The sequence below is a fragment of the Schistocerca nitens genome, chromosome 2 (genome assembly GCF_023898315.1).
Source record: "Schistocerca nitens isolate TAMUIC-IGC-003100 chromosome 2, iqSchNite1.1, whole genome shotgun sequence".
NCBI lineage: Eukaryota > Metazoa > Arthropoda > Insecta > Orthoptera > Acrididae > Schistocerca > Schistocerca nitens.
The window spans coordinates 191,189,583-191,216,540 of NC_064615.1; the positions used below are offsets into that span (position 1 = coordinate 191,189,583).

At 40.8% G+C, this 26,958-nt stretch overlaps 1 protein-coding gene across 1 annotated transcript in view; it reads right to left on the reverse strand.

Moving 5' to 3' along the window:
• Positions 1 to 26,958, reverse strand: part of LOC126235878 (uncharacterized) — a 201,046-nt gene that overhangs the window by 89,998 nt on the left and 84,090 nt on the right. The window contains exon 6 of the mRNA XM_049944788.1: positions 3,905 to 4,074. Within this exon, the coding sequence (XP_049800745.1) occupies positions 3,905 to 4,074 (170 nt within the window). The remainder of the gene's footprint in view (positions 1 to 3,904; positions 4,075 to 26,958) is intronic.

Below are 26,958 nucleotides of genomic sequence, written 5' to 3' on the forward strand. Positions count from 1 at the left end.
ACCATCCCATCCAGTGAAGTTTCTTTTCATTTCATATCATTTCTCCTACCCTTTTGGATGCTTTTTTTTGCTTTTTTTCTGGCAATGCATTTTGTACAGTTTTTTCCATATTTCTGCAAGCATGTCTACTTTAGAGAATCAAAAGTTGAGTGTATCAAAATCAGATATATGAAAGTAAGGAGGTTCTACAAAACACAACGACAAAATACACACATCAAAAAAGTTTTACATCGCCCCGGCTCCCAGAACTCCTGAAGACAGATGCTGACTGTGGATATTATATCACAGACACAGACCCTTTAACTACTCAGAGTTAGCACACTGGACTTGCATTCGGGAGGACGATGGTTCAATCCCACGTCCGGCCATCCTGATTTAGGTTTTCCGTGATTTCCCTAAATCGCTCCAGGCAAATGCCGGGATGGTTCCTTTGAAAGGGCACGGCCGACATCCTTCCCCATCCTTCCCTAATCCGAAGAGACCGATGACCTCGCTGTCTGGTCTCCTCCTCCCAAAACGACAACAACTACTACTCAGAGATGTCACTAAACCTGCCCAAAGATGTAAACAACCATGCATGAGCAGTGTCTATTAGATGGAGAGGTTCAGACAGCCAATCAGTTCCAGACATTTCACCAGGAAGGAGGTACATGGCTCATGTTGTCTGTCATTCAACCATGCCTAGACAGTCAATACCACAGTTCAATCACATCTGCATTGTTGCTTTGTGAGAGGATGGGCCCTCAACAAGGGAAGTGTCCAGGCGTCTCAGAGTGAACCAAAGCAATGTTGTTCGGACATGGAGGAGGTACAGAGAGACGGGAACTGTCAGTGACATGCCTCGCTCAGGCCGCCCAAGGGCTACTACTGCAGTGGATGACTGCTACCTAGGATTATGGCTTGGAGGAAACCTGACAGCAATGCCACCATGTTGAATGACGTTTTTCGTTCAGCCAAAGGGCGTCATGTTATGACTCAAACTGTATGCAATAGGCTGCATGGTGTGCAACTTCACTCCCGACATCCTTTGTGAAGTCCATCTTTGCAACCACGACACCATGCAGCAAGGTACAGATGAGCCCAACAACAAGCTGCATGGACCGCTCAGGATTGCCATCACATTCTCTTCACCGATGAATGTTGCATATGCTTTCAACCAGACAATCGTCGGAGACGTGTTTGGAGGCAATCTGGTCAGGCTGAATGCCTTAGACACACTGTCCAGCAACTGCAGGACGGTGGAGGTTCCCTGATGTTTTGGGGTGGCTTTAGATAGGGCCAACGTATGCCGCTGGTGGTCATGGAAGATGCTGCAACGACTATGCGATTTGTGAATGCCATCCTCCGACCAAAAGTGCAACCATATCAGCAGCATATTGGTGAGGCATTCGTCTTCATGGATGACAATTCGTGGCCCCATCATGCACATCTTGTGAATGACTTCCTTCAGGATAACAACATCACTTGATTAGAGTAATAAGCATGTTCTCCAGACATGGATCCTATCGAACATGCCTGGGATAAATTGAAAAGGGCTGTTTATGGACGACGTGACTCATCAACAACTCAGAGGGATCTATGCCGAATCGCCATTGAGGAGTGGGACAATCTGGACCAACAGTGCCTTGATGAACTTGTGGATAGTATGCCATGACAAATGCAGGCATGCATCAATGCAAGACGATGTGCTACTGGGTATTAGAGGCACTGGTGTGTACAGCAATCTGGACCACCACCTCTGAAGGACTTGTTCTACAGTGGTACAACATGCAATGTGTGGTTTTGACGAGCAATAAAAAGGGCAGAAATTACATTTATGTTAATCTCTATTCCAATTTTCTGTACAGGTTCTCGGACTCTCGGAACCGAGGTGATGCAAAACTTTTTTTGATGTGTGTAAAATATATGGGAAAAGTCAGGTTCTCTACTGAGTGAAAACTTTCTATCTACATGAAAATAAAGTGATAATGCACAGAAGAAAGAGTATTCAGCTGGTCAACATGCCTTTCATTAAGGACTGAGCAATAATACAAGGGTTGTTCAATAAGTAATGCAACACTTTTTTTTCTTGGCCAGTTTCATTTGAAAAAATGTGGAATTTGTTAAGGGACCTCATGGAATATTCCCACTTCAGTGCCTATAGTTTCATGAAGTTCTGATACATGGTGATGCTATAAGTAGCCTTCAAAGTGGTGTCTGTAACGAAGGTGCATTCCAAGCAGAAATCTGTCATTGAGTTTCTTTTGGCGGAATACCAGAGCATCACAGATATTCATAGGCACTTGCATAATGTCCACAGAGACCTGGCAGTGAACAAAAGCATTGTGAGTTATTGGATGAGGCATCTATTACCATCACAATGCGGTCACACAAACTTGTCTGATCTCCCGCATGCCAGCCACCTGCACACACCTGTGACTCCTGCAATTTTGGAACATATAGACCCTCTCATTTGAGGTGATCAATGGATCACAATGAAACATCTCCCTGCATGACTGGACATCTCTGTTGATAGTTCTGACATCCTCATCCACAAGTTGGGGTACTCAAATGTGTGTGCCCGACAGGTTCCTTGCTGCCAAAGAGAAGACAATAAAGAGCAATGAAGGAGCATCTGTGAGGAATTGCTTGTGCATTACAAGACTGATCATGACAATTTTTTGTTGGTCATCATCATAGGCAGTGAAACATGGGTTCATCACTATGAAGTAGAAACAGCACGGCAACAGGTGAAATAGTGCCACACCAACTCTCCTTCGAAGAAAAATTTCATAGACACACCGTCAGCTGGTAAACTCATGGTGATGGTCTTCTGGGACTCTGAATGGGTGATTCTGTTTGATGTCCTCCCTCATGGTGCAATGATCAACTCTGAAATGTATTGTTCTACATACCCTCATGAAATTGAAGAAATGACTTCAGAATGTTCATCACTACAAAAATGCAAACAAACTTCTCCATCTCCCTAACAATGCAAGGCCTCACACAAGTGTGTGCACCCAAGAGGAGCTCACAAAACTTTTCCTTCCCCAACCACCCTACAGCCCAGATCTTGCACCTTCCAACTTCCAGCTGTCTGACCCAAAGAAGGATGCAGCCCTTGGCAAACAGTACATGGATGGTGAAAAGGTTATAATGCAACAAGATCTCGGCTCTGACACCAATGAGAAGAGTGGTACCATGCAGGCATACAGGCCTTCCCAGTAAGATGGCGTAAGGCTGTCACATTGAATGGAGGTTATGTTGAAAAACAGGGTTTTTTTAGCAAAAAGAATGGGGAAAAACATCACATTTTGGAATCCTGAATAAAACCAACCTGCTTTCAGAAATAAAAATGTGTTGCACTATTTATTGAATACCTCTCATAATAATGTTAGAACTTCATACAGTTAGTCTACTGATTGATACAAGATGAACTCAGGCATAGAATGAAGCCAGACTTAGCAAGTGAGATACTGTGAAGGTTTCTAGAACAGTCAAATGAGTGATAAAGCCTATGTATAGATACATGGATTGTATGTAAGAATACATGATTATGCTCAAGATTTTTTTATGTCTGTGTGCAATTGAATAAATGCTGTTTCTGATTTTCCAAATGCCGCAAGCAGTTCATCTCAGTTTAGTATGAAGAATGCTCAATGGTCCAGTTTTGTTGCTCCTGCCCTACATGTGTGCTTCTGGTGAAGTCAGTCTTTCAGTTTTGTTTGGCTGCACATTGATGTAACCCTAATCATCAAAATCATATTACTAACAACTGAGGAATGGAAAGTCAACAATATTACAGAATTACACATGAGTTCATCAGTTACTTCCTGTAAATGAAGAAGTTATTAAAATGATAAGTGGGATAATATATATGACTGAACAAAGTATGAAATTCAAATTCACCACAAAGATACTCAACTGTGCTGTCCATCATTGCGGCCACAGAGACTGTTGAAGCCTAATCCCCGTTGGCCACTCAAAGGACTTGTAACTGTGAAGCTGTCATTGATACAGTAATATGGTGTTGTTTGTAAAGGCTCTCTGATTGGTAAAGTTGGTGGAGCTATGCGAAATTCATCAAAGTCCAACCTAAAACAACAACAAAAAATATATTACTAAAATAATTCAGACTTCATTACGTTTTATTCAGTGATGTGCTTCACAATGATAACAACCTGAATAGTATTAACACAAGATGGAGTAAATTTTCATGCACACATACCTATATGAATTTAGAGAACTTGCTAGGAAAGAAAATGGAAATAAAATAAAATAGACAATGTTTGGTATAGCATTCACAATAACAATATGTTTGTTTGTGTGGCCATCTTCCACAGCAGCTGTTAACATCTGTTATCATAGGTCAAGACAGATAACCTATAATAACAGACAATAACAATAGTTTAAAATGACTCGCAGTAATGAAATGAATTCCCTGATAGTTTGATTTTCACTGCCTCAAAACACAGAGTGGTATTTTAAATTTCCTTCTTTTTTGTGATTATAGGTAGTGCTTCAATTAAGTAGCCAGAGATCATTAATCCATGAAAACTTATTATTAATGTCTTGTCTTGTATTGAAAATAATGATTCTCTATCTTCAATAATTAATTAAGGACTCTTATGAATTAGAAAATCTTATTTTGCATTTTTTCAAGCATTATATATTGCACAGTTGAAGTTTCTTGCAATGACATCCTTGCATAAAACTTCTTATTTTACAGGTAGTGTCAAATCAGGTTAAACTCTCGAGCTTCAGAATCCTTCACCATCTTTGTCACGAACAACAGAATTTTATGGCTGTTGTTGTGGTGACCATTTACATCTCAGAGATGGCTGGTGATTGGCTGGCATATGTCATCATTATATCATGCTGCTAGACATTGTGTCCACATCTGCACTGGAGGTGCCAGTTCTCTCACAGGAATATAAACAATGCAGCACATTTCACTATGGTGCTTCATCTAGCAAAACGGATGGGGTTCTGGAAAGAAGAAGTATAAAACCTATCTTCAGACCACCTTAGAAGAGAGAGGAGATGCTGCACCCAGTTAAGGACAGTCTCAGTCTCGGGGTCCCTGAAATTTATAAGACTCCTTGAAAGTGCACAAGCAGCTACATCAGACAGTGTAGCTGTATCATTAATGATCACTGTCAAGAGCAACAAAGGCCATTAAAAATTGAGAACTTGAGAAATCAGATGGCAGGCGTGGGCGGTGCTGATATTTTGCAAATTATTCTGTGAAGCAGATTTATGTCACCACTCACAGGCTAGAAGGTATAGCCCAGCAGACACTGTATACAAATGTGAAGTAATCAGGGCAGCACAGGACACCAACCTGCTGTGAAGAACTCATACATTGCATTTACAACAGCACCCAGTGACCCATCTGGGGGCCAAAGCAGACTGAGGAAAGCTGATGTTGTAACTATCAAAGAGTGCTCCACTTGTCCCCTCCAGCGGAAGTATGTCAGAGGTGTAGAGAAAAAGACATATAAACAAGCAAGCCCAGAGGCTCAAATCAGACAGTCGTGTTGCCATTCTGTCTGTGTCTAGAACCAGACAGAATAATGATTGTTTAAGTTGCAGGCCAACCACAATGACCTTCTTACAATGGATATAGGTGGCCAACCAGCCCACTGAAGCTACCTCCAACCTCTGCTGCATGGACAAGTCATTACTGTGGCGTGGCGTGGCGCATCGCACAAGGGGCGAGACAGCTGCTAGCCTCCGCTTTCTGGATGGCATCATCTGGCAGATGGTAAGCTATTGTCCGCAAGGGTGATGCCGCAATGTGAACTCACAGCCTGCCAGGTGCAGAGCTGTCTGTGGGCACTGAACGAGCTGCCCTGGATAGATGGACTGAACTGCTAAGGCAAATTGCAATGACGGTAGTCAGCTGCTTCCCTTCAGTGCTCTACATGGGGTCAACAAGTTGTGCTTGAGGAAGCAGTCAGCCATGTTCCAGGCCACAGGCACAGTTAACACACATGGCGGCCACTTAGCCGTGGCATGAATAGGAGCCCTACATCCGCAAGACTGGGTGACTAATCATTGACACTGCAGATTCTGGCACTGGCATGGTGTGCAGCACCATCACCGAATCACCAGAAGGCCACTGTGTACCTTTGACGTAATAAAGGCAATGTGTTTCTCTGCATGCTTCAGCGTGAGTCATCCCTGTCTCCCAAACAATACCGTTCAGTCGTTCTGACATATTACAATCCCTGAGCTCGGAGAGGTACAACAACATTTTGTTTGGTATGCAATTTGAGTTGTCTCATGCATTATTTCTGTGCCATGTTGGATCAAGTAATCACAAGAAGCATTGTGAAATTTGATGGAACAAATTTCTGTTTATGGAAATTTCAGATTTGTTTGACACCTATGGTGTTTGGCATGTGGTGGGGGCCAGAGAGCAAAATCTGAGGATTTGATGACACCTGCTGGAAAACTGTGTGTAGAACACAATGCTTGTGCTACATGTTGCATTTCAATCACAATCAAGTACTGGCAACTTGAATTTTGATATGCACACTACTACTCATGAAATGTGGGGGAAATGGTACATGATTCATGAAGAAACATCTGGGTAAATAAAGTTTTATTGATCCACTACTGGTGTCATGGCCTAAAGCCACATTGTCGGGTGCAACAAATGTCACACATGTACCCATCACTCCTAGTCAAGATATTACTCACTGAATATTGTCTACATTACCTGGATGAATGAAGGGTGACAAACGTGATTCATTAATTTCCTGAAAAACAATGATGTTTGGATTATATAGTTGTAGACCATTGTTTTAAACATGCCTGCATCAGTGTGATGGCAAGGCAACCCAATGTTGGGAAGAATAGAAGTGACCCACACAAGGGACTAAAGATAATATTCACTGAATGGTATGTCCTGACTAGGAGCAATAGGTTCACCTAAAACCTTTCGACATTGTTGCACCCGATGATCTGGTTTTACACTGTGAAACTGGTTGTGCATCAATAAAACAACAATTTTACCAGCTGTCGGCAGAATTCTTCTCAACAGCATGTCTCAATCATGAAAAATTTCCACAAGTTCTGAATGAATGCGAGTGATCTGGTGATGCAGCATATCATAAGAGTCATGACATTGTGGGTCCACTCAGGTATGTGAGTGAATGTGAAATTGTGTTCAAGATGTCCAAGATCCTTGGAAGCCTTATGACAAAATTCCATGCCCTATTACAGCCTGGGACAGTGTTTCTGGGATCAGGAAATGACTGGAAGTCCGAGAGTGGATCATTTCTGAAGATAAATGATTCAATGACATGGAGAATGCATCTAATGTCCTGGAAGCAACTTCATCTCAACAGTGGAAGAAAGAGCATACAGGTGCCAAGAAGAAGAAGCTGAATCAAGCAAATTTGAAAGGAAAATTTAATTGCCGGACCTGTGGGAAAGAAAGCAATCCATCAAATGTAATGTATGTGTATTTCTTGTTACTGTCAGTGCATACCACAAAAAAGTTCATCATCATAAAGTGATTTGTGAGAGTATGCTGAAAGCTGATGTAAACAAAGTCTGGATTACTGACAGCAGGACATCGGCATGTCACTTATTGGTGCAATGGTTCAGTGAAATCAGTGAATGTCAGATCATTGAAATTTCACTTGGAGATAACATAAAAGCAAAGGGATTGGATCATTTAAACCAAAGAAATTTATAAATGGGTGCTGGGAAGATGGACACATTGATGATCTGCTGTACATCCCAAAAATAAGGAATAATTGTTTTATGTCGTTATTTGTATGATGAAAGATTTTGAGGTGAGCATTGTAGATAAGTTTCTAAACATTTCTCATGATGGATGTAACATTTCCACAGAAATAAAACAAGTAAAAGAGATTTCCAGAATGATTTTTTGTGTAAAATATTCAATGTGACGTGAATGTGTCAATCACAAATAACCTCAAAACTTGGCAAAAAAGACTGGTTTACATAAATGTCAAATTGACTGTGAATTGGATCAAAACAAGTCTTTTATCAATGGGATAAACATGCCTGTTGCAGCGTCATTCTTTTGTGAAAATGTCGATGTGGAAAGGTTCACCATTTGCCTTTTGATGAGAAAATTGAAGTGAGAAATTCAGGAATCAGCAGTTTTGTACAAAGGGATATTCTGGCGTTTGTCATGTCTATTTTTTGAGACAGAAAGCAGACATTCTTCAACATTTCAAGGAATTTGAGGAGGTGATATCAAACAGGCTGTCCAACAGGGTGTATACGGCCCGGGACAACCGACGAAAACCTGGGAATCTTTTCCATCTGGGAGAAAACCGGGAAAAACACAGGAATTTTTTATAATTCCGGAAATTTTTCAGTGTTTTGGTTTTCCATTAAATGTTTGTTATTTTGACTACTAAGAATTGGTAGCCTAACAAAGAATATTACTGGATCCTGCTACTACAGAATCATACTGCAGCAATAAAACATACACGAGAGAAAAAATAAAGTAAAAATTAGGTTGCAAAGGAAATGCACCATTTACAACAAAACAGGCTGCACACAAAAGCGTCTGACAACAGCAAAATGTGTTAAAGGCATTAGGATGAAAGACTATGCAATACTTCATAACAACAAACTGCTTGCGATGAGCGTGACATCACAATTGTTTAGATTAGCTTAGTTAGAGATGATGCCAGCAGGCTCATGAATCTAAGCAGTTAAGTTGTATATGAACAGCATATTCTCCTGCTTCTGGCTATGTGAATATTTTTTCCTTTCCTTTATTGAATTTCGATTCAACCCCTGAGGGGCACAGGGAAAGGCGGGGGGGGGGGGGGGGGGGGGGGGGGGGCTGGCAGCAGCTTAATATGCCACCCTGCAGCCTACAGAAGAGTTAAAAACATAATAAGAAGACAATAAACAATAAAAACAGGTGATAAAATGGTGACTTTTTAAAACTGTAACATGGCAAAAAGTTGTGGAAGTGAGAATATAAAAACAAAGGGTTGGTGATGCTGAGTAAAACACATAGTAATTAGACAGGCACAATTAAAAAGACGGCGACAGATTAGTTTTTGTTTGCAAGAGATAAAAAATATACCTAGCAACAGTATGGTGTCTTTGCGCAACACTTAAAAAAGGGGACACAGAACACTGAACACTCACGTTAACACTGCACTATAGAGTAGACACAAAGATGGCACATCACAGCCTAAGGCAGAGGGGGGAAGAGGCGGACAGATGAGAGGAAAAAAGGGGGGAGGAGAGGAAAAGGCAAAAGAGGGGGGGGCTGCGATGGAGGGAGATGACATATAAGAAAGAGGTGGGGGGTGGGGGAGGCAGGGCGGACGCGAGAAGGAGTGAGGAAGGCAGAGGAGGGGAAAGCAATAGGACTTGGGGGAGAGAATAGAGGCAAAGAGAGGGTAGGTGGGGAAAACTACAAAAACAGGGGGAAGAAGAGGGAGCCCAGGAAAAGGACTGATGTAGGGATGGGGAGGCGAGGATCAGAGTTGATAGGAGGGATAAATGGAGGGAGAGAGGGCATCTTCTGGGAGTTGATGGAGGCCACCTTGGGAAAGGAGATGAAGGGTGTAGAGTTGGAGGTTGGGTGGGACACAACAGTGAAGGCGCGGCAGTGGGCGGGGGTTGGAGAGGAGAGGAGAGGAGCAATCAAGGGATGGGTGGGGGGGAGGGGCAAGTCTGGGGGGTGGTAGAGGACTCAAATACACTCCTGGAAATTGAAATAAGAACACCGTGAATTCATTGTCCCAGGAAGGGGAAACTTTATTGACACATTCCTGGGGTCAGATACATCACATGATCACACTGACAGAACCACAGGCACACAGACACAGGCAACAGAGCATGCACAATGTCGGCACTAGTACAGTGTATATCCACCTTTCGCAGCAATGCAGGCTGCTATTCTCCCATGGAGACGATCGTAGAGATGCTGGATGTAGTCCTGTGGAACGGCTTGCCATGCCATTTCCACCTGGCGCCTCAGTTGGACCAGCGTTCGTGCTGGACGTGCAGACCGCGTGAGACGACGCTTCATCCAGTCCCAAACATGCTCAATGGGGGACAGATCTGGAGATCTTGCTGGCCAGGGTAGTTGACTTACACCTTCTAGAGCACGTTGGGTGGCACGGGATACATGCGGACGTGCATTGTCCTGTTGGAACAGCAAGTTCCCTTGCCGGTCTAGGAATGGTAGAACGATGGGTTCGATGACGGTTTGGATGTACCGTGCACTATTCAGTGTCCCCTCGACGATCACCAGTGGTGTACAGCCAGTGTAGGAGATCGCTCCCCACACCATGATGCCGGGTGTTGGCCCGTGTGCCTCGGTCGTATGCAGTCCTGATTGTGGCGCTCACCTGCACGGCGCCAAACACGCATACGACCATCATTGGCACCAAGGCAGAAGCGACTCTCATCGCTGAAGACGACACGTCTCCATTCGTCCCTCCATTCACGCCTGTCGCGACACCACTGGAGGCGGGCTGCACGATGTTGGGGCGTGAGCGGAAGACGGCCTAACGGTGTGCGGGACCGTAGCCCAGCTTCATGGAGATGGTTGCGAATGGTCCTCGCCGATACCCCAGGAGCAACAGTGTCCCTAATTTGCTGGGAAGTGGCGGTGCGGTCCCCTACGGCACTGCGTAGGATCCTACGGTCTTGGCGTGCATCCGGCGTCGCTGCGGTCCGGTCCCAGGTCGACGGGCACGTGCACCTTCCGCCAACCACTGGCGACAACATCGATGTACTGTGGAGACCTCACGCCCCACGTGTTGAGCAATTTGGCGGTACGTCCACCCGGCCTCCCGCATGCCCACTATACGCCCTCGCTCAAAGTCCGTCAACTGCACATACGGTTCACGTCCACGCTGTCGCGGCATGCTACCGGTGTTAAAGACTGCGATGGAGCTCCGTATGCCACGGCAAACTGGCTGACACTGACGGCGGCGGTGCACAAATGCTGCGCAGCTAGCGCCATTCGACGGCCAACACCGCGGTTCCTGGTGTGTCCGCTGTGCCGTGCGTGTGATCATTGCTTGTACAGCCCTCTCGCAGTGTCCGGAACAAGTATGGTGGGTCTGACACACCGGTGTCAATGTGTTCTTTTTTCCATTTCCAGGAGTGTATGTTTGAGGAAAAGGAGCAGATGGGGAAACGGAATCATGTCATAGAGAATCCACATGACGGACAGGAGGCGTAAATGGAAGGAGAGGCAGAGTGCATGGTGCTCGAGGCTCTGGAGGGACTTATATCATTTGGTGGGAGTAGATATCCAGGTGGGACTTGCATAACAGAGGATGAGACGGATCAAGGATTTGTAGGTGTGGAGGATGGTAGAGGGGTTCAACCCCCATGTCTGGCCAGAGAGGAGTTTCAGGGACAGAGGCAGTTGTGGGCTTTGGATTGGATAGAACGAAGATGAGGGATCCAGGTGAGGTGATGCTCAATGGTGAGTCCAAGGTAGGTGAGGGTGGGGGAGAGGCAGACAGGTCAGGTGCAGATGGTAAGGGAAAAATCAAGGAGCCGGAAGGAGCAAGTGGTACAACCTATGATGACTGCCTGTGTCTTGGAAGGATTGATTTTTAGGAGCCACTGGTTACACCGTGTGGCAAAAAGGTCAAGGTGATTCTGAATAAGGCATTGGGACAGTTGAAGGGTAAGAGTGAGGGCAAGGAAGGCGATGTCATCAGTATACTGCAGGAGGTGGACTGGAAAGGGTTAGGTTGGAGCATATCTGTTGTGTACAGGAGGTAGAAGAGAGGGGAGAGGACAGAGCTCTGGGGCACACCTGGCAGAGGGATAGAAGGTGTGGGAATCGGTGTTATGGATGGTAACGTAGGAGAGGCAGGTTACTTGAAGTGTGGCTGTTAGCTGTATCAACTGTAGCAAGCAGCCAGATGCTACACGACAAAATTCTGGCACACAGTGTTTACATTTAGTGATTTTTTCTGTTTCCTCTTCGTTTATGGTTTTCACTTCAAACGAAAATAAAACAGATTTCTGTGGCCCTGAACCATCCATTGGATTAAAACAGATTCACATAATTATGGAAGGCTGAAATACATTATTAGTTTCAGTTTTTTGGTTTTATTTTATTTCCAGGTTTTTAACAGTCAAGCATTAATCACCTTGCAGAATGATGAAGTCATTTTCATCAGTTTGTTAAAGAAATTTGGCTGTTACTAATCTTTTCCACTGAGGCAGTCAGTTTATTTAAAATGAAGTGTTTCTTTCCAGGCTATTAGCTAGTTTCAACTGTTGGCCATATTTGAAGTGCACATTTTCATCTTCTGGCACATATGGCATTATGCCATAATAAAGAACCAAACATGACATAATGCAGTACGGGTACTCCAAGAAACTTTACACCCCGAAAACCACACTGAAAAGCTTAATATCAGGTTGGGGCCTATTTCATTGTGAATCTGGACATACAAATGTACACATTAAGCACAATTATATATTTTAGTATGATTAAGAAATTATGAGCTCTTGGAGTATTATCTGATGTCCTGTTTCTTTTATGATGTAATGTAAGATCTCTTAATGCTTTAAAAGTATGAACATACAGGCTTCCTACATCATTGCAGCTGCACACACGCAGCAATGACTGTTTTCTGGTGGTCAATGGCATCTGCTGAAATGAACCTGTTTCTAATAGCTTGTAGGAAAATATTTCAAATGGATGGTTTGAAAAGTGTCACTTTCAGTGTAAATTTCCTTTTATGCAAGATGAATTATGTTGGGTATGAGAATGTGCGATGAATTTCTTATATCAAAGAGAGTTTGACTCTCATTTAAAACTTAACACTTTGAGGAGCAGCCACTTAGAAGAATTTTGAGCCCAGAAGACCAGACATTTGTCATTATTGAAAATTTTACTGTCACATTTATGTGATGTATCTTAAAGTGAAAAAAAAGACAAATTTATACATGAAAGCTTAGCTTCTCCGGTGGCTAATTGATCTTCGAGACCAGTATTATATGTGAAAGTGTAGCTTTTCTTGTAGCCACACTTGTGTATTAATTTAAACCATTAACTTCTCCTTCTTGTGTGTTTGTGCTACTTAATAGTGATGTTGCTATTGACTTTTTACATCTTGTATTCTTTGAGTGTTATTTACCAGGAAATCTGAGAGTTTTTTTTCCTTCTCTGCATATACACCCTGTTAAACAAGAAGTTGAAGAGCTATCTCACTGAATGTGGGATAGCACTTGAGATGAAAGCACCATATAATTCTCAACAAAATGCGAAGGCAGAAGTGAAAATAGGACCATCATCGAGTCCACAGGTCCATCCTCATTGGGGCAAATGTTTCCAAAAATACCATTGGCAGAGACAGTTAATACCACTGTTTGTAAAATGAACTGGACTTCTGTAAAAAATGGAAGCAACATTACTCCATATGAATTATGGTCAGGCAGAAAACCACAAACCTCACATGAAGGCTTTTGCAGAAGCATTCATCCACTTATCTAAATTGTTCCACAAGAAGTTGGATCCAAAGGTGAAGAAAGTGATACTGGCTGGATATATGGGAGAATCTGGTATGTACAGATTTGTTGATCCAGAAAACAAGAAAATAATCTAATCCCACAATGTGAATTTCAATGAGGGAATCCGGACCATCCATAAAACCGTTACAAACCAGGAGTGTGATGATTTACGTCATTCGTAAGCTATTTTGGACACCAATACCAAAAAATCTGAAGGCAAAGATGGAGAACACAGTGTCAGGCCACCAGCTGAAGATGACAGAAAAGTGCAAGAAGAGAAGGCTCAAGATTCTAAACAACCACTCGAAGATAGGCAGTAGTCTTACAGATTATGTGACAGGAGCCAAACTGAACCTCCTGTCAGATATAATACAAACTATGTAGACTTTCTTGAACTGAATACTTTTGAACAGGCGATCTTGGGTCCACGACATAAAAACAACACAAAATTCCCACATTCCACTACACTGACATTATCCATAGGAATTGGCCACTTCCCTTCACCTACATAGCTCAACCGCAATTGTCGATACCACAAAATAAAAACCGACAACACCCAAAAATTATAATCAGACCGCAACTATACACCACAAAACCAACACCAAAAACAACAGAAACTGGAATTGGACACTTCTGTTGACCTCTATAGGTCAATTACAACTGACAATACCAAAACACATTGAGCCATGACACACTGGAATCTCACACTTTCCTTGACCTATATACGTCAACTACAACTGATGACACCACACAGAGATACGATGACACATTGGAATCGGATGCTCTCCTTGACCCATTTGGGTCAAAACCAGCTCACGATACCAAAATGCATCAACAACTAAAAGAATTGGAATCAGATATTTCCCTTAAGTTACATAAATCAACCACAAGTGAAGATACCAAAACATCAAACACCTACATCTGCAATAAACAACACCAAACCAACAACATGTGAAAAACCTCACAAAACATCACAATTCCCAAACAATAGACCCAAAAAAATGACTACTTACCATGAAAAAATTCCGGCACTACACACAAAGGTCAGCCATCCCAATCAAACATAGCTACAGCCTCAAACACAGCCCGCCCCCCCCCCCCCCCACACACACACACAAAAACAAAAAAAAACGCAACCCAAAACCAACCAACCCCAACCTCCCCCCCCCCCCCCCCCCCCAAAACTTCACCCTCCACCCAAAAACAAATATCCGCCAACAAATAAAAATCAGAAAATAAACAAAACTCGTTCACACACAACAACTCAAAAACAACTGCAACAAAACAGATCTTCTGCAACAATCATAAAACAAGCGCCCCCCCCCCCATACAAAACCTAAATCCACAAACATTACCAACAACCCCCCCTCCCTCCCACCACAACAAAACTCCCTCAACTAACCACCCTTGACCTATACATTTTACTAATAGCCCTCAAAAAAATGTAAAAAACGCAATACTCCCCAGGGATGCTTTTCCGCCAGCAATACTCATCTAAATGAAATTGCAGGTTAGAAGAGTGCCTCTTACCCCTCCCTATACTGATTTAACCACCCCCCAAAACCCTTTATTTTATTAGTACACACCCCAGTCTCGTTATTCTTGAACTCTAAACCATGATTGACAACTAAAGTATCAAAACCCCTCTTGCCCAACCCCCTATAAGACGAAAAGCATCTGAAACTAATGTACTCCCCTCTTCTACACAATCTTCAATTAACCCCACCAATTCCCTCTTCATATGCTCCTCAAAAACCCTGAAAACACACTCTGCATACCCAGCCCCTGAAATAATGCCCCCCCCCCCCCCCCATACCCATAAACCAACCAGAGACTTACCCCTTTCATATTTTCTCTTCCCAAACTGCAACTCATCTATCTCAACCACGAACCCCAGCCCACCCAATTTACCCCTATACTTAACATATTCTGAACAAACTTCGCTACAAAAAGAAAACCAATCTAAAACTGACCTTTCACTCACACCAGTCTCATGCGTGCAAAAACTGATGGAGGATCTATAACAGAAATAATAAGTCATCAAAACAACCTCTCTCATGGCCAACCAAGACTTCTCGAACGAGGTATCGCATCTAATGGAGTGCCAAAGCTTATCCCTCTGGCACCGCCACATGTAACAGTCTGTGGTCCGAGACTCCAGAACTCTGGCCAACCGCATATTCTCTTTACAGAGACTGCACTTCACTATTTCGGCCAGCAGTCCAAACATCTGCAAAAAATTTATGAGGGACGTCATGTCCTCCCCCATTTCAGCATGCAACTGCGAACTGTTAAATTTCACTGTCATATCCATACCTAAAAAAAAGAATCCACAAAATATATTAAATGCTTACCGCATGACAAACAGCAAACCAATGACCCCAATCAATACCGCAACCACATAAACAAAAAAGAAACAAAACAAAAAAAATTAATTGGCAAGTCATTGAAACCAATTTCCATTCTTCAATCACAGTCAATACAAATTAATTCACACTGCGACCAATGACCCTCAAATGTCCCCAATACACCACATAACACATGGACCATATACACACCACCAGAGGACACCACTAACCGCAACAAGACGACATCTACACACACAACAAACTTAAACTAAACTCCATGCCGTAACACAACAAGACAACATCTACAAATACAACCAACTCATAAACTAAATTCTGCACTGTTGTGACGTCACACATCACAACACCCTTATGTCACGAGTCAAAGCTGACGGGTGGGATTGGATGCCTCCACTGACCTGTCAAAATGCTATGGGAAGTTATGAAGTGAAAAACTAGCATGTGCTCCATTGTCGGTCCACAAGGTAGGGGCGAAAAGCATAGATAATAATTGGACCAATAACAGTGACTTCACTGTACCAAAAGATACATCTGAAGTAATGAGCAGTTATCTTACGAATGTGTGCTGCCCTGAAAACACAGTATCTGTTAAGAATGACACTTGTTCCTCACCTAACACTAAAAATGCAGGTAAGAGGAATGAAGACACTGGTTGTAATAAAAAGCCAGAGGAAGTAATTGACTTAGTTGAATTTTATGAATGGGTAGAAACTTGTAGTTTGTCAGAGGACAAGCAGGTTAATAATTTACATGATTTAGGAATTGAAGCATTGATGAGGGAATCAGGTGAGTAAATTATTGACACTGATTTAATGAGCAAAGAATTAAATACACTTGGGTGTGAAAGCAACATTGTAAGTTTTCAGGAGAGAGAGGTTGATGATTGTAGTATTTGGGAAAATGAAGATTTAATGGTTCATGATGATGGTGAGAAATATTTTGTTTGTTTGAAAGAGGAAATGGAGAAGCATTAGGTGTTGTGAGAGAAAATGATATTATGCATGTTGTAGATATACCCAAGGGTGTTGTTAACTATTTAAGTGATGTTAGTGTCAATGTCACAACCAATAGGCTCTGTAATCCAGCACCTTATGAAGAAACATGTGCAGATGATAAATATTATCTGAATAGTAAAACTGACTGTGCAAGTAGGCAACCATTTGCAATGAACAAAGGTGAATTATTTCTTTATAATATGTGGCTAAATAGTGATGCAATTAGAAATGATAGTAATTTTAGAAAATGTTTCTTAATGTGTGTCAAATTTCATATTCCGATTGGAGGCAAAATACTAAAGATATCATTGTTGAACAACTGAAGGATAAGTACCTTAGTGGTGGTGAAAAATGTTATATTGATTAAAATGTTTGGATTAATGAAATTACCAGTGCAAGTGATAGTGTTAATGAAGTGTATGTTAATGTAATGACAGTAGGTAATAAAGGTGACAGTAATATAGGTAATTGTAATTCAGGAAGTCATTGCTTTAGTGAAATTGAAATGATTTGTTGTATGAATATGTTCAGTCTGAAGAAGGTTATGACATATGTAGTCCATTTATTAGAGTTAAAGTTGGTACCTGGGAAGGCACATGCCTTATATACACAGGGAGTCAAGTATCAGAAATATCTGAAATACTAAGCAAAAAGCTGAAGTGCGAGAATGGCTACATTTAGATACCAGTCATTGGGGAGAAAATAAGAGGTTCTCCAGGAAAACATAGTAAAACAGTCAAAGGTCAGACTTTGTTGTCTTTTACAATTGAGGGAGTTACCTTTACGCATGGTTGCCTTGTTATACCAGGACTCAGTGAGGACTGTATTCATGTGATGTTGTGGATTAGAAGTGTAGATGCAAGAGTTGACCGGGAAGGATGAAAACAACACCTAATGGGGAGTGTATCTCCACCAAGTTTGTCAGATCAAATACAGTTTTGTGTAACGATAAATTTAATACTATAAATGTTGTAAATGAAAAAAGATATGTTGACAAAGACATACCAGAGCTAGACTCAAGTGAAGTAGATTTCAAAACACTTGTAAACACTAAGGTTTCAGAAGCTAGTGGTCTAAACAGTGGGCAAAAACAGGAACTAGAGTCTTTGTTATGGGAATACAGTGATGTCTTTAACAATAATCCAGGAAACGTTAGAGGTTACCAACGTACTTTGATAGTGAGATGCCATGATCTATTTTTCATAAAACTGTATGGTGTGCCCATTGCAAAATTACAGTGGTTGAGAAACAATTACATAAGATGGAAGTGTGTGATATTATTGAAAGGAGTATCAGCACTTATAATAACCTGCTGGTACTTGTGTCAAAGAGAGATAGGGGAGTGTGAATAGTTCTAGTCTCCAGGTCTTTAAACAAGATCTTATACAGGGAAACAGACCACCCTGAAAACATTGATGAGCTGTTTCAAGGATATAAAATTAATGTTAAGTCTAGACTTAACCTCAGGCTTTCACCAAGTACCTCTGGCACCCAACTCTAGGAAATACACCGTTTTTCTATACAATGGTCATTGCTATCAGTATTGTGTAGTCCCTTTCGGATTGAACTTATCGGTAGCGGAATTCATTAGAGCTTTAGACCATGTGCTTGGGCAGGAACTTGTATCCAAATTAGTGATTTATGTAGATGACATTTTAGTGATTGGACAAGATTGGAATGAGCATGTTGGTCTTTTAAGACAGGTGTGTGAGAAACTTAGAAGAAGAGGAATGACACTAAAACTAGAAAGGTGCAAATTTGCAGTACCTGAGTTAAAATTTTTGGGATATGCCATAACAGTAAAAGGAATTTTGGCAGATCCAGACAAAATTAAAGCTATCTCAGAGTGTCCTATACCCCATAACATAAAACAATTGAAATCATTTTATGGGCTATGTGGATTCTACAGAAAATTTGTAAGTAAACAAAGCTTAAATACACACTACCTAAGTAACTTCTTGGATATGGAGTAAAGAATGTCAAGACGCTTTTGACAAAATAAAAAAAGAACTGAATAACCAGAATATGTGACACAGACCAGATTTTAATTTACCTTTCTCTTTACATACTGACAGTAGTGATTATGGGCTAGGTGCTGAATTATTCCAAGGAAAAGAAGTCAATGGGGAGATAGTCCATTCTATAATTGCATTTGCAAGCAGAATGTTGTTTAAGCATGAAAAAAACTATACAGTCACAGAAAAAGAGTTATTAGCCATACAGTGGTCATTTTCAAAATTCAGGACCTATTTACTCAGACATAAGGTAATAGTGTACTATGATCAGAAAGCCTTATGCTATTTACAGGAATGATAGACTTACAAGATGGGTATTGTATTTACAACAATTCAATTTTGAAATTAAGTATATTTAAGGCAATGACAACATAGTTGCAGATGCTCTATCAAGGCTACCAGTAGGAGGAGAAAAAGAAATTTTAAATCAGAATGAAGAAAAATAGTTTAAAATGAGGTATATTAAAGGGGTCACAGATGAAAAAGTTGTTAGATCATTGTGTGATAAAATCAAGAGGAACCAGAACCATGATACAAATTGGAAATTAATAAAGAGCAGTGTAGGGAAAAGGAACTCTGAAAAATTAGACAAGTACTATAAGGTGTTTAAGGGTACTCTATTTAGGAGAACTGATGAAGACTCAGACAATTGGAAACTATGCTTACCTGAAGATGAAGCTGAGAGGTTGATTAGGTATACACATGAGAGCTATGATCATTGTGGCATTCAGAAATGTATGCAGAAATTACAAGAAAATAATGGCCAAGAAAGCTAGGAAAAAATTGTCAACTTGTGATAAGTGCCAATGATTCAAAGTAAATAACAGAAAATCTCAAGGTGAAATGAAAAACATTACTCCTACACAACCTCTAGACTTAGTCGCTGTTGATTCCTATGCACCCCTTCCAAGAAATAGGAGTGGCCACAGCTACATTTTTATTGTGGTGGATGTATTTTCTAAACTAATCAAGTTGTATCCTGTCAGGAAAGGTAAAGAGATAGTTACAATAGAAGAAAAAGACTATTTCTTAAACATCAGGAAATCAAATGTGATCTTGTTGGATAATGGTCCACAGTTTTTGTCAAAAGTTTGGAAAACCTTTATTGATAAATTGGGAATCAAACATGTTCAAATATCTATATATAATCTGTTATCAAACCCAGCTGAGAGGTATATGCACAAGATTGGTCATTTATGTCATACATATTGCAGTCATACACATCCTACATGGTATGACCGTGTACTAGACTTTGAAGATGTCATGAACAGCCTGCAACATGCTTCCACAGGATTTTCACCTTATGAAATTATGTTTCATCTAAAACCAGACAACATTATCAATGAACTCGTAGAATTTCCACCATGCACAATGATGACTATGCGTGGATGTGAAACCACAGTCAAAGAAACCATGATGAAACAGGGGGAGATTAGAAAAAGACGACATGATAGCAAGATCAAAGCAACCAAGTTTAAAGTTGGAGATTATGTTTTCGTAAAATCACATGAGAAATCAATAATGTTAACTTCTGAAATAAAGAAATTCTTTGATATCTATGCTGGTCCATTCAAGATTGTTGAGAATCCATACCCTAATGCATACCGGTTGGTATATCCTAAATCCAGGAAAGTTCTCAGGCTAAGAAATATTGTTTCATTGGAATTGTATAAACAAAAGGGGAAAAACTATTCTGAAAAAGTTAAAGGGTGACTCTACAAAAGTTTTTCACTGGAAATTACGAAGTGTTGTGTATAAAAATTCACTGATTGTATGATACCGTTTTGTATACTTGAAAATGTTTATTATTTCTTTAAAATGTATTTGCTATATCAAGTGTTTGCCATGAATTTTTTTACATGTAATATGCTCATCATGTTAGTTCTTGATATTTCTATATGTCTATTCAATTTGAATGCTATTTGATAATGTGTGTAATTTTAACTTTTGTAACATTCTCACACCACAGTTGTTGAGACATCATTTAAAATGTAAACCACTAATCAGTGCTAAATCTGTCTCACAACAATTAATAGTTTTTTAATTTTTTTTAATCTTAAAGGCAGAGTCTTAAATACTACACACTTAAGTTATTGAAATGTCCAACTAAACAAGGGGGAGAATCATTTTAAGTAAACAACATGAACTACTGTATATTTGTTTCTCAAACACTGCAAAGCATAGGCAGCAATATTTTTCTAATTTTGATGTATATATATATCATCCTAAAACTTTCAAACAACCATGACTCTACCGTTGCACTTTTACTGTGAATATGAACCCTTGTAACAGACTGACTGTAGCTTTGCTTTTGAAAACAATTTAATTTTTTGTTTATCCTTGGTGTAAGTGTTATAGTCTGCAGTAAGACATTTTACACCCAACATGTTAATGCATTTGTATTACAAGTTTATTGAATTTATTTTTACTTATAGGATCCATTTTGGGCCAGTCCCTACCTTTGTAGTATTGCTCAGACAGATCCTGTAAACCTCTCCCATTTGATAAACATTACCAGAAGGATAAATATCTATCCTAACCATGTACTTACATACAAACATTATGTAACCAAAAGGTGATCTCTGTATTTTATTTTTGGATAACAGGGCATTATAATCAATGAAGCAATACAAACAGCTAAGCTGTAGAAATGGTCTTGCTTCAGTACAAGCTGAAATCAAACCTATTAAGGGAGGTCAGCTAAGTGCATATGGACAAAGTGGGACATTACTGTGAGTAGCGAGTAAAGTGGTCAAAAACAAACCAATAGTCAAAAGTTACAACATTTTAATGGTTTAATGTGATGTGCTACGATGTTATAGACTCATCAAAGTGAAATTTGTAAATCTTCTTTTATATTTCATTCACCTTAAAAATAACAATTGTATGTTAAACCTAATGTCATGCCAATTGCTATGGGCGGAAAGTTAGCACAATTCAAAGAAAACAGTTATATTAAAAATTTTAATTTATTTCGAAATCATATTCTTGGCAGTTCCATTATTTTGGTTTCACTATTTTGTTTGCACGTTCATACTTACAAAATTCTTGGGGGACTATTGTAATGGAACTGACAAAAAGAGCCCATTTTGTTATAACTAACTGAAGTTGTTTTGAAAAGCGTTTACTTAGTAAGATGTTAGGGTGGGTGTTGTAATCAATGCAAATTTGAAAGTGTGTATATTTAAATTATGACTTTTAATATTTCTAAAAATTTGACTTGCGTTAACTATATGTACAAGTTATTATTATTATAAATATTACTATTATTATTATTTCTCTTTCCTGTCTCAGACGTTATGTCTGGTTAAAAAAGGAAAGTGACGCGGACCTTGATCAAGCGTGACTTCCTTTTCACTGTACGGTATATGTTACATTGCATTTTGGAACTTTTGGGAAATTATTATTATTATTACTATTATTATTGTCACTGAATTATCCTTTATGCTGTTTAATATCTCATGTAACTTAAAAATGCAGTATCAATAATTGATACAGAAATTGTAAGTTCTTTGTCGCTGTGACTCTATGATCTCTGGTCAGCAATGTGATTTTGGCCACTTGTTTTTTGGCCATGGTCAAGAGCAATTGTTTTTAAGTTCTGGCAATAAACATGTGTTTTTTTTATAAACAAAAAACCGTGGAATCCTGCTTCATGCTTTAGGTGGTCTGGTGATAGTAAAAACCCGCACCTTTTTCATCCAGAGCAGCAAAGGAATCAATCATTGCCTAGACAATGAGACCACATATACAATGGATATTCAGCGGCATCAAGGTAAGGGACATCATGATCATCTCTACAAAGTACTTTACATCCATTAGCCACACCGTAACGTTGTCTTTATGGAAATAACCTTGCATTGTAGTAGAGGGGGTCCATGATAACCTTTCCAGTGACAATAGCAGCAGCAGCAGCAGCCAGAGTACTCAAGTTCATATAGCAACTGTAAATTAAGGGTCAATGAGAGAATTTCAGATGAACACAGATAATATCTTGTTTCCGATTAATGTAGACATGTACCATAGCATCAGATCACTACAGCTTCAGTTTCGTCAGTGCAGAGTGGTACAGTCAATCCTGTTGTGAAGTCAGATCATAGTCCAAGTTAAGCATAAGGGGCATTCAAATGAAACCCCGTCACTAAATTAAAGTAACGGCAACAATTTTATTAACTCAAAAATGTAGTTATACACACATACTCAAACAGAGTCACCAAAACTGTTGGCACATTTATCCCATTGCAATATTACCCAGTCGATTCCATCCTTGAAGAAGCTAGTAGGCTGCTGTCGGATCCAGGCCTGGACCCAGTCAGACACTTCATAATCTGTTGTGAATCGATGTCCATGAATACCTTGTTTTAAAGGACAAAACACATGAAAGTCACATGATGATAGGTCAGGACTGTATGGAGGATGTTCCAGCATTTCCCACCAAAATTGCTGCAATGTCATCTTCACTGCATTGGCCATGTGTGGGCACGCATTATCATGCAGGAACATAACGCATTGGACAGCATGCCTTGGTGTTTTGACTTGATGGCTCATTTAAGGTTCTGTAAAGTGGCTTGATAATGCTGGGCATTGATGGTGGTTCCCCATTCCAGGAACTCAACCAGCAGTAGGCACTTGTGGTCAAAAAAGAAGGACACAATGACCTTACCAGAACTGGTGTGCATGGCCTTTGATTTTTTTGGAGGTGGTGAAGTCGCATGTTTCCACTGCTTGCTGTGATGCTTGCTTTCCAGTTCAAAATGGTAACACCATGTATCATCACCTGTGACAATACATGACAGAAAGCCGTATTTCTCCTCATGATAACGTTGCAGATTACTCAAAGATAGTGCCATTCGAGTATTGCACTGTTTGGCAGTCAGTTGCTGGGGAACCAATGTGCACAGATTTTTCAAAAATTCAAGTGTTGATGCATTATGGTGTGGGTGGTGCCCATGCTAATACCCAGTAACCAATGGATCTTGTCCACAGTGATTCTGCGGTTGTCCAAGACTAAAGCATTCACTTCTGCAACCATTTCTGGTGTGATGACATGATGAGCCTATCCAGGATGAGCATCATCTTCCAGTGACCTGTGCCCCTCAAGGAATCATTTGCACCATTCCACAACACTTGAACGACTCAGACTGTACTCACTGTACACAGCCTTCATCCCTCAATACATTTCACGGCCTCCAACTCCCTCCGCCGCCAAAAATCGAATCACTCCTCTTTGTTCCTGCTTACTCGTCTGCATGTTTGGTAGTGGACGATACCATGTGTGACCATCTTCTCTTTGCCATGAACCCACACTGGCGCTATGCAACATGAAACGGTGTGCATGCATCAGTCCCTCTACCAATAGATGGCGACACCATACCCGCAGTTACGTGGTGCCACCTTACATTTAAGGCAAAGGTAGATGCACTGACCAGTTTTCATTTGAATGAACCTCATATAAAAATGTAATTAGACAACTAACTCTGTAAGTAGAAAACTCATCTAACATTTTTGGCTTAGAAGCTTTTGTGCTTTTTGTTTCCAAAATCAAGGCAAAGCAAATCTAATTTTCACCATTGCAGTCAAAGAACTTGATATGTTAGGGGCACAATATAAGTAACAGTTTGAACCTATATTACATTCTGCAATGGGGTTTCAAGCTAAGCTCACATATCTTGTAAGCAGTCAGCAGTGCCTAAGTTTTGTAGAGCAATGTCCATTGTCTACCTCCATACACAATCAAGTAGAACTAGACAGTATAGGAGTATTAGCAATAGTATCGTTTAGCCAGTGGGCAAAGTCCATGGTAATAATAAACAAGCTTAAACATGTGAATTATAATACATGCCAATTTTGTGTCTACCATTAATATTCAAACCAAGGGCCTTGCCAATGTGGTCACACTGGTTCCTGCTGTCAGTGTGGTGTCACCGCCAGACACCACACTTGCTAGGTGGTAGCCTTTAAATCGGCCACGGTCTGTTAGTATACGTCGGACCCGCGTGTCGCCACTATCAGTGATTGCAGACCGAGCGCCGCCACACGGCAGGTCGAGAGAGACTTCCTAGCACTCGCCCCAGTTGTACAGCCGACTTTGCTAGCGATGGTTCACTGACAAAATACGCTCTCAATTGCCGAGACGATAGTTAGCATAGCCTTCAGCTACGTCATTTGCTACGACCTAGTAAGGCACCATGTTCAGTACTATTGATATTGTAAGTAATGTACAGACAAGAGCTACGTTCAACATTAATGGATTAAAGTTAAGTATTCCACAAGCTACATCCTTTTTTCTAAAGTCTAAACTCCTTGTCCTGTTCCAGACCTCACGCCAGCCTGCGTGAGCTTAAACGCGTGCCTTTCGGCTTCCTCTAACATTCGTGGGTTGGCCCTCCGGCCAATCCACAACAGTCAGTCTCCGAAGTTAAATGGTCGGCCTTGGCTAGCATTTGGATGGGTAACTGTCTGGGTCTGCCAAGTGCTGTAAGCAAGTAGGTTGCACTCAGCTCTTGTGATAACAAGCTGCTTGATGGAGAAGTAGCAGCTCTGGTCACAAAAGCTGACAATGGCCAGAAGAGCAGACATGGTGGACCCAAGGTGGCAGTGGTGGTGATAGGGATTGTCAAACATTTGAGGTTATGGCGAATTGGAAGCAAATAGTCAGATACGGAAAATGGCTAAAGCTGCAAAGAGGTGTAGTGTGTTAACTGCCCCCCCCCCCCCTCAAACCCCCCTCCAGTCACTCCCCTCACAGATGGCCAGGCGTGGTGTCCCACACTCCTACAGCCTTTGCCCTTATTTTAGGCACCAACAGAGGTTTGACTATGATCAGCAATGGGAGCCAATGAAGGTGAAACCATTTCCACCCCCTAAACCACTTCTGATCCCTCACTAAGCAATCGGTGGATGTTGAGCATACCCAGACTGAGGTGATCAAGGAGGCCCAATTATTGTCACATTTAGGACCACTACCAGCAGCTTATAACTACAGGCAGTATCAAGCAATACCCCAGAAATTGTCAACAGGCCAGTAGTTCCACACACAGCAGCAATATGTGACCTGCTTGGTCACAATGAGAAAATGCTGCAGGAGCCTTTGGTGGGTATTTCAGTACCACTCTCTCCCTTCCCTCAATGAAGTAAACACTGCCTTAATTACCATATAGTAATTAAGAGAGGGAGGGATTTGGTATCCAGTATTCATTCTGATTTCTCACCCCGATTGACTATCAGTTTGGAAGAAAAGTCAGAGGTACTCAGACATCATGGCATAACTGTAGCTTTCCCTATGTGTGGCGACACCTTAGGCATGTCACATCAGCCTGTCCACAGATGCAGGAGCCCCAGTAAATACCTTGGCCCCACACTTTTCCCTCAGTTCCTCATTGGTTTCTGAAAACTTTGATACACATCATTAAGACAGTAGACTGACTGGTCATGCCTTCATTTGTGTTTTTTTGATTCAGATCATTCCCTGGACTGTTTTGTGCACCTCTATGATGACTTTCACTACCTTCTAGACCTTGTTTCTGGCTAGCCACTCACATTGTGAACTCCTTGCCATCAACCACAGGAACTGTCTATTTGTTCAACTGCATCACTGCCAGTGCAAGTGATCATTAACTATGTTCTACCTACACAGAATCAAATAGAAAAATTTAACTTTTTTGACAACAACAACGACAAAAACAAAAACAACATGTTTGTCCTTAACCTTAGAACACTAGCGTCGGATGTTATATTGCTACTGAACCATCTTAAAGTTTACTACTCCACATTTTATTCAAAAGAAGTCATAATGTGTACATTATGCATTAATTAATTACAATTACTAGATCTCCAATGGTATGTTGCACATCGAATTAAGTATAAAAAGTAATGTTTTATACCCTAGTGAAATTAGTAAATTTAATAAGGTTTTAGCAATCTAGGGCTCATATACTTTTTCAAAAGATAACAAATAGAAAGTGCATGTGGAAATAACCAAAACAACTAAAAATAAAACTAGCTGTATTTATAAAATTACAAGGAGACAGAATGGCTCACCTTCAGGATGCCAGATTCTAAGTACTTCCAATAGGTGTACATAAAACTACAAAC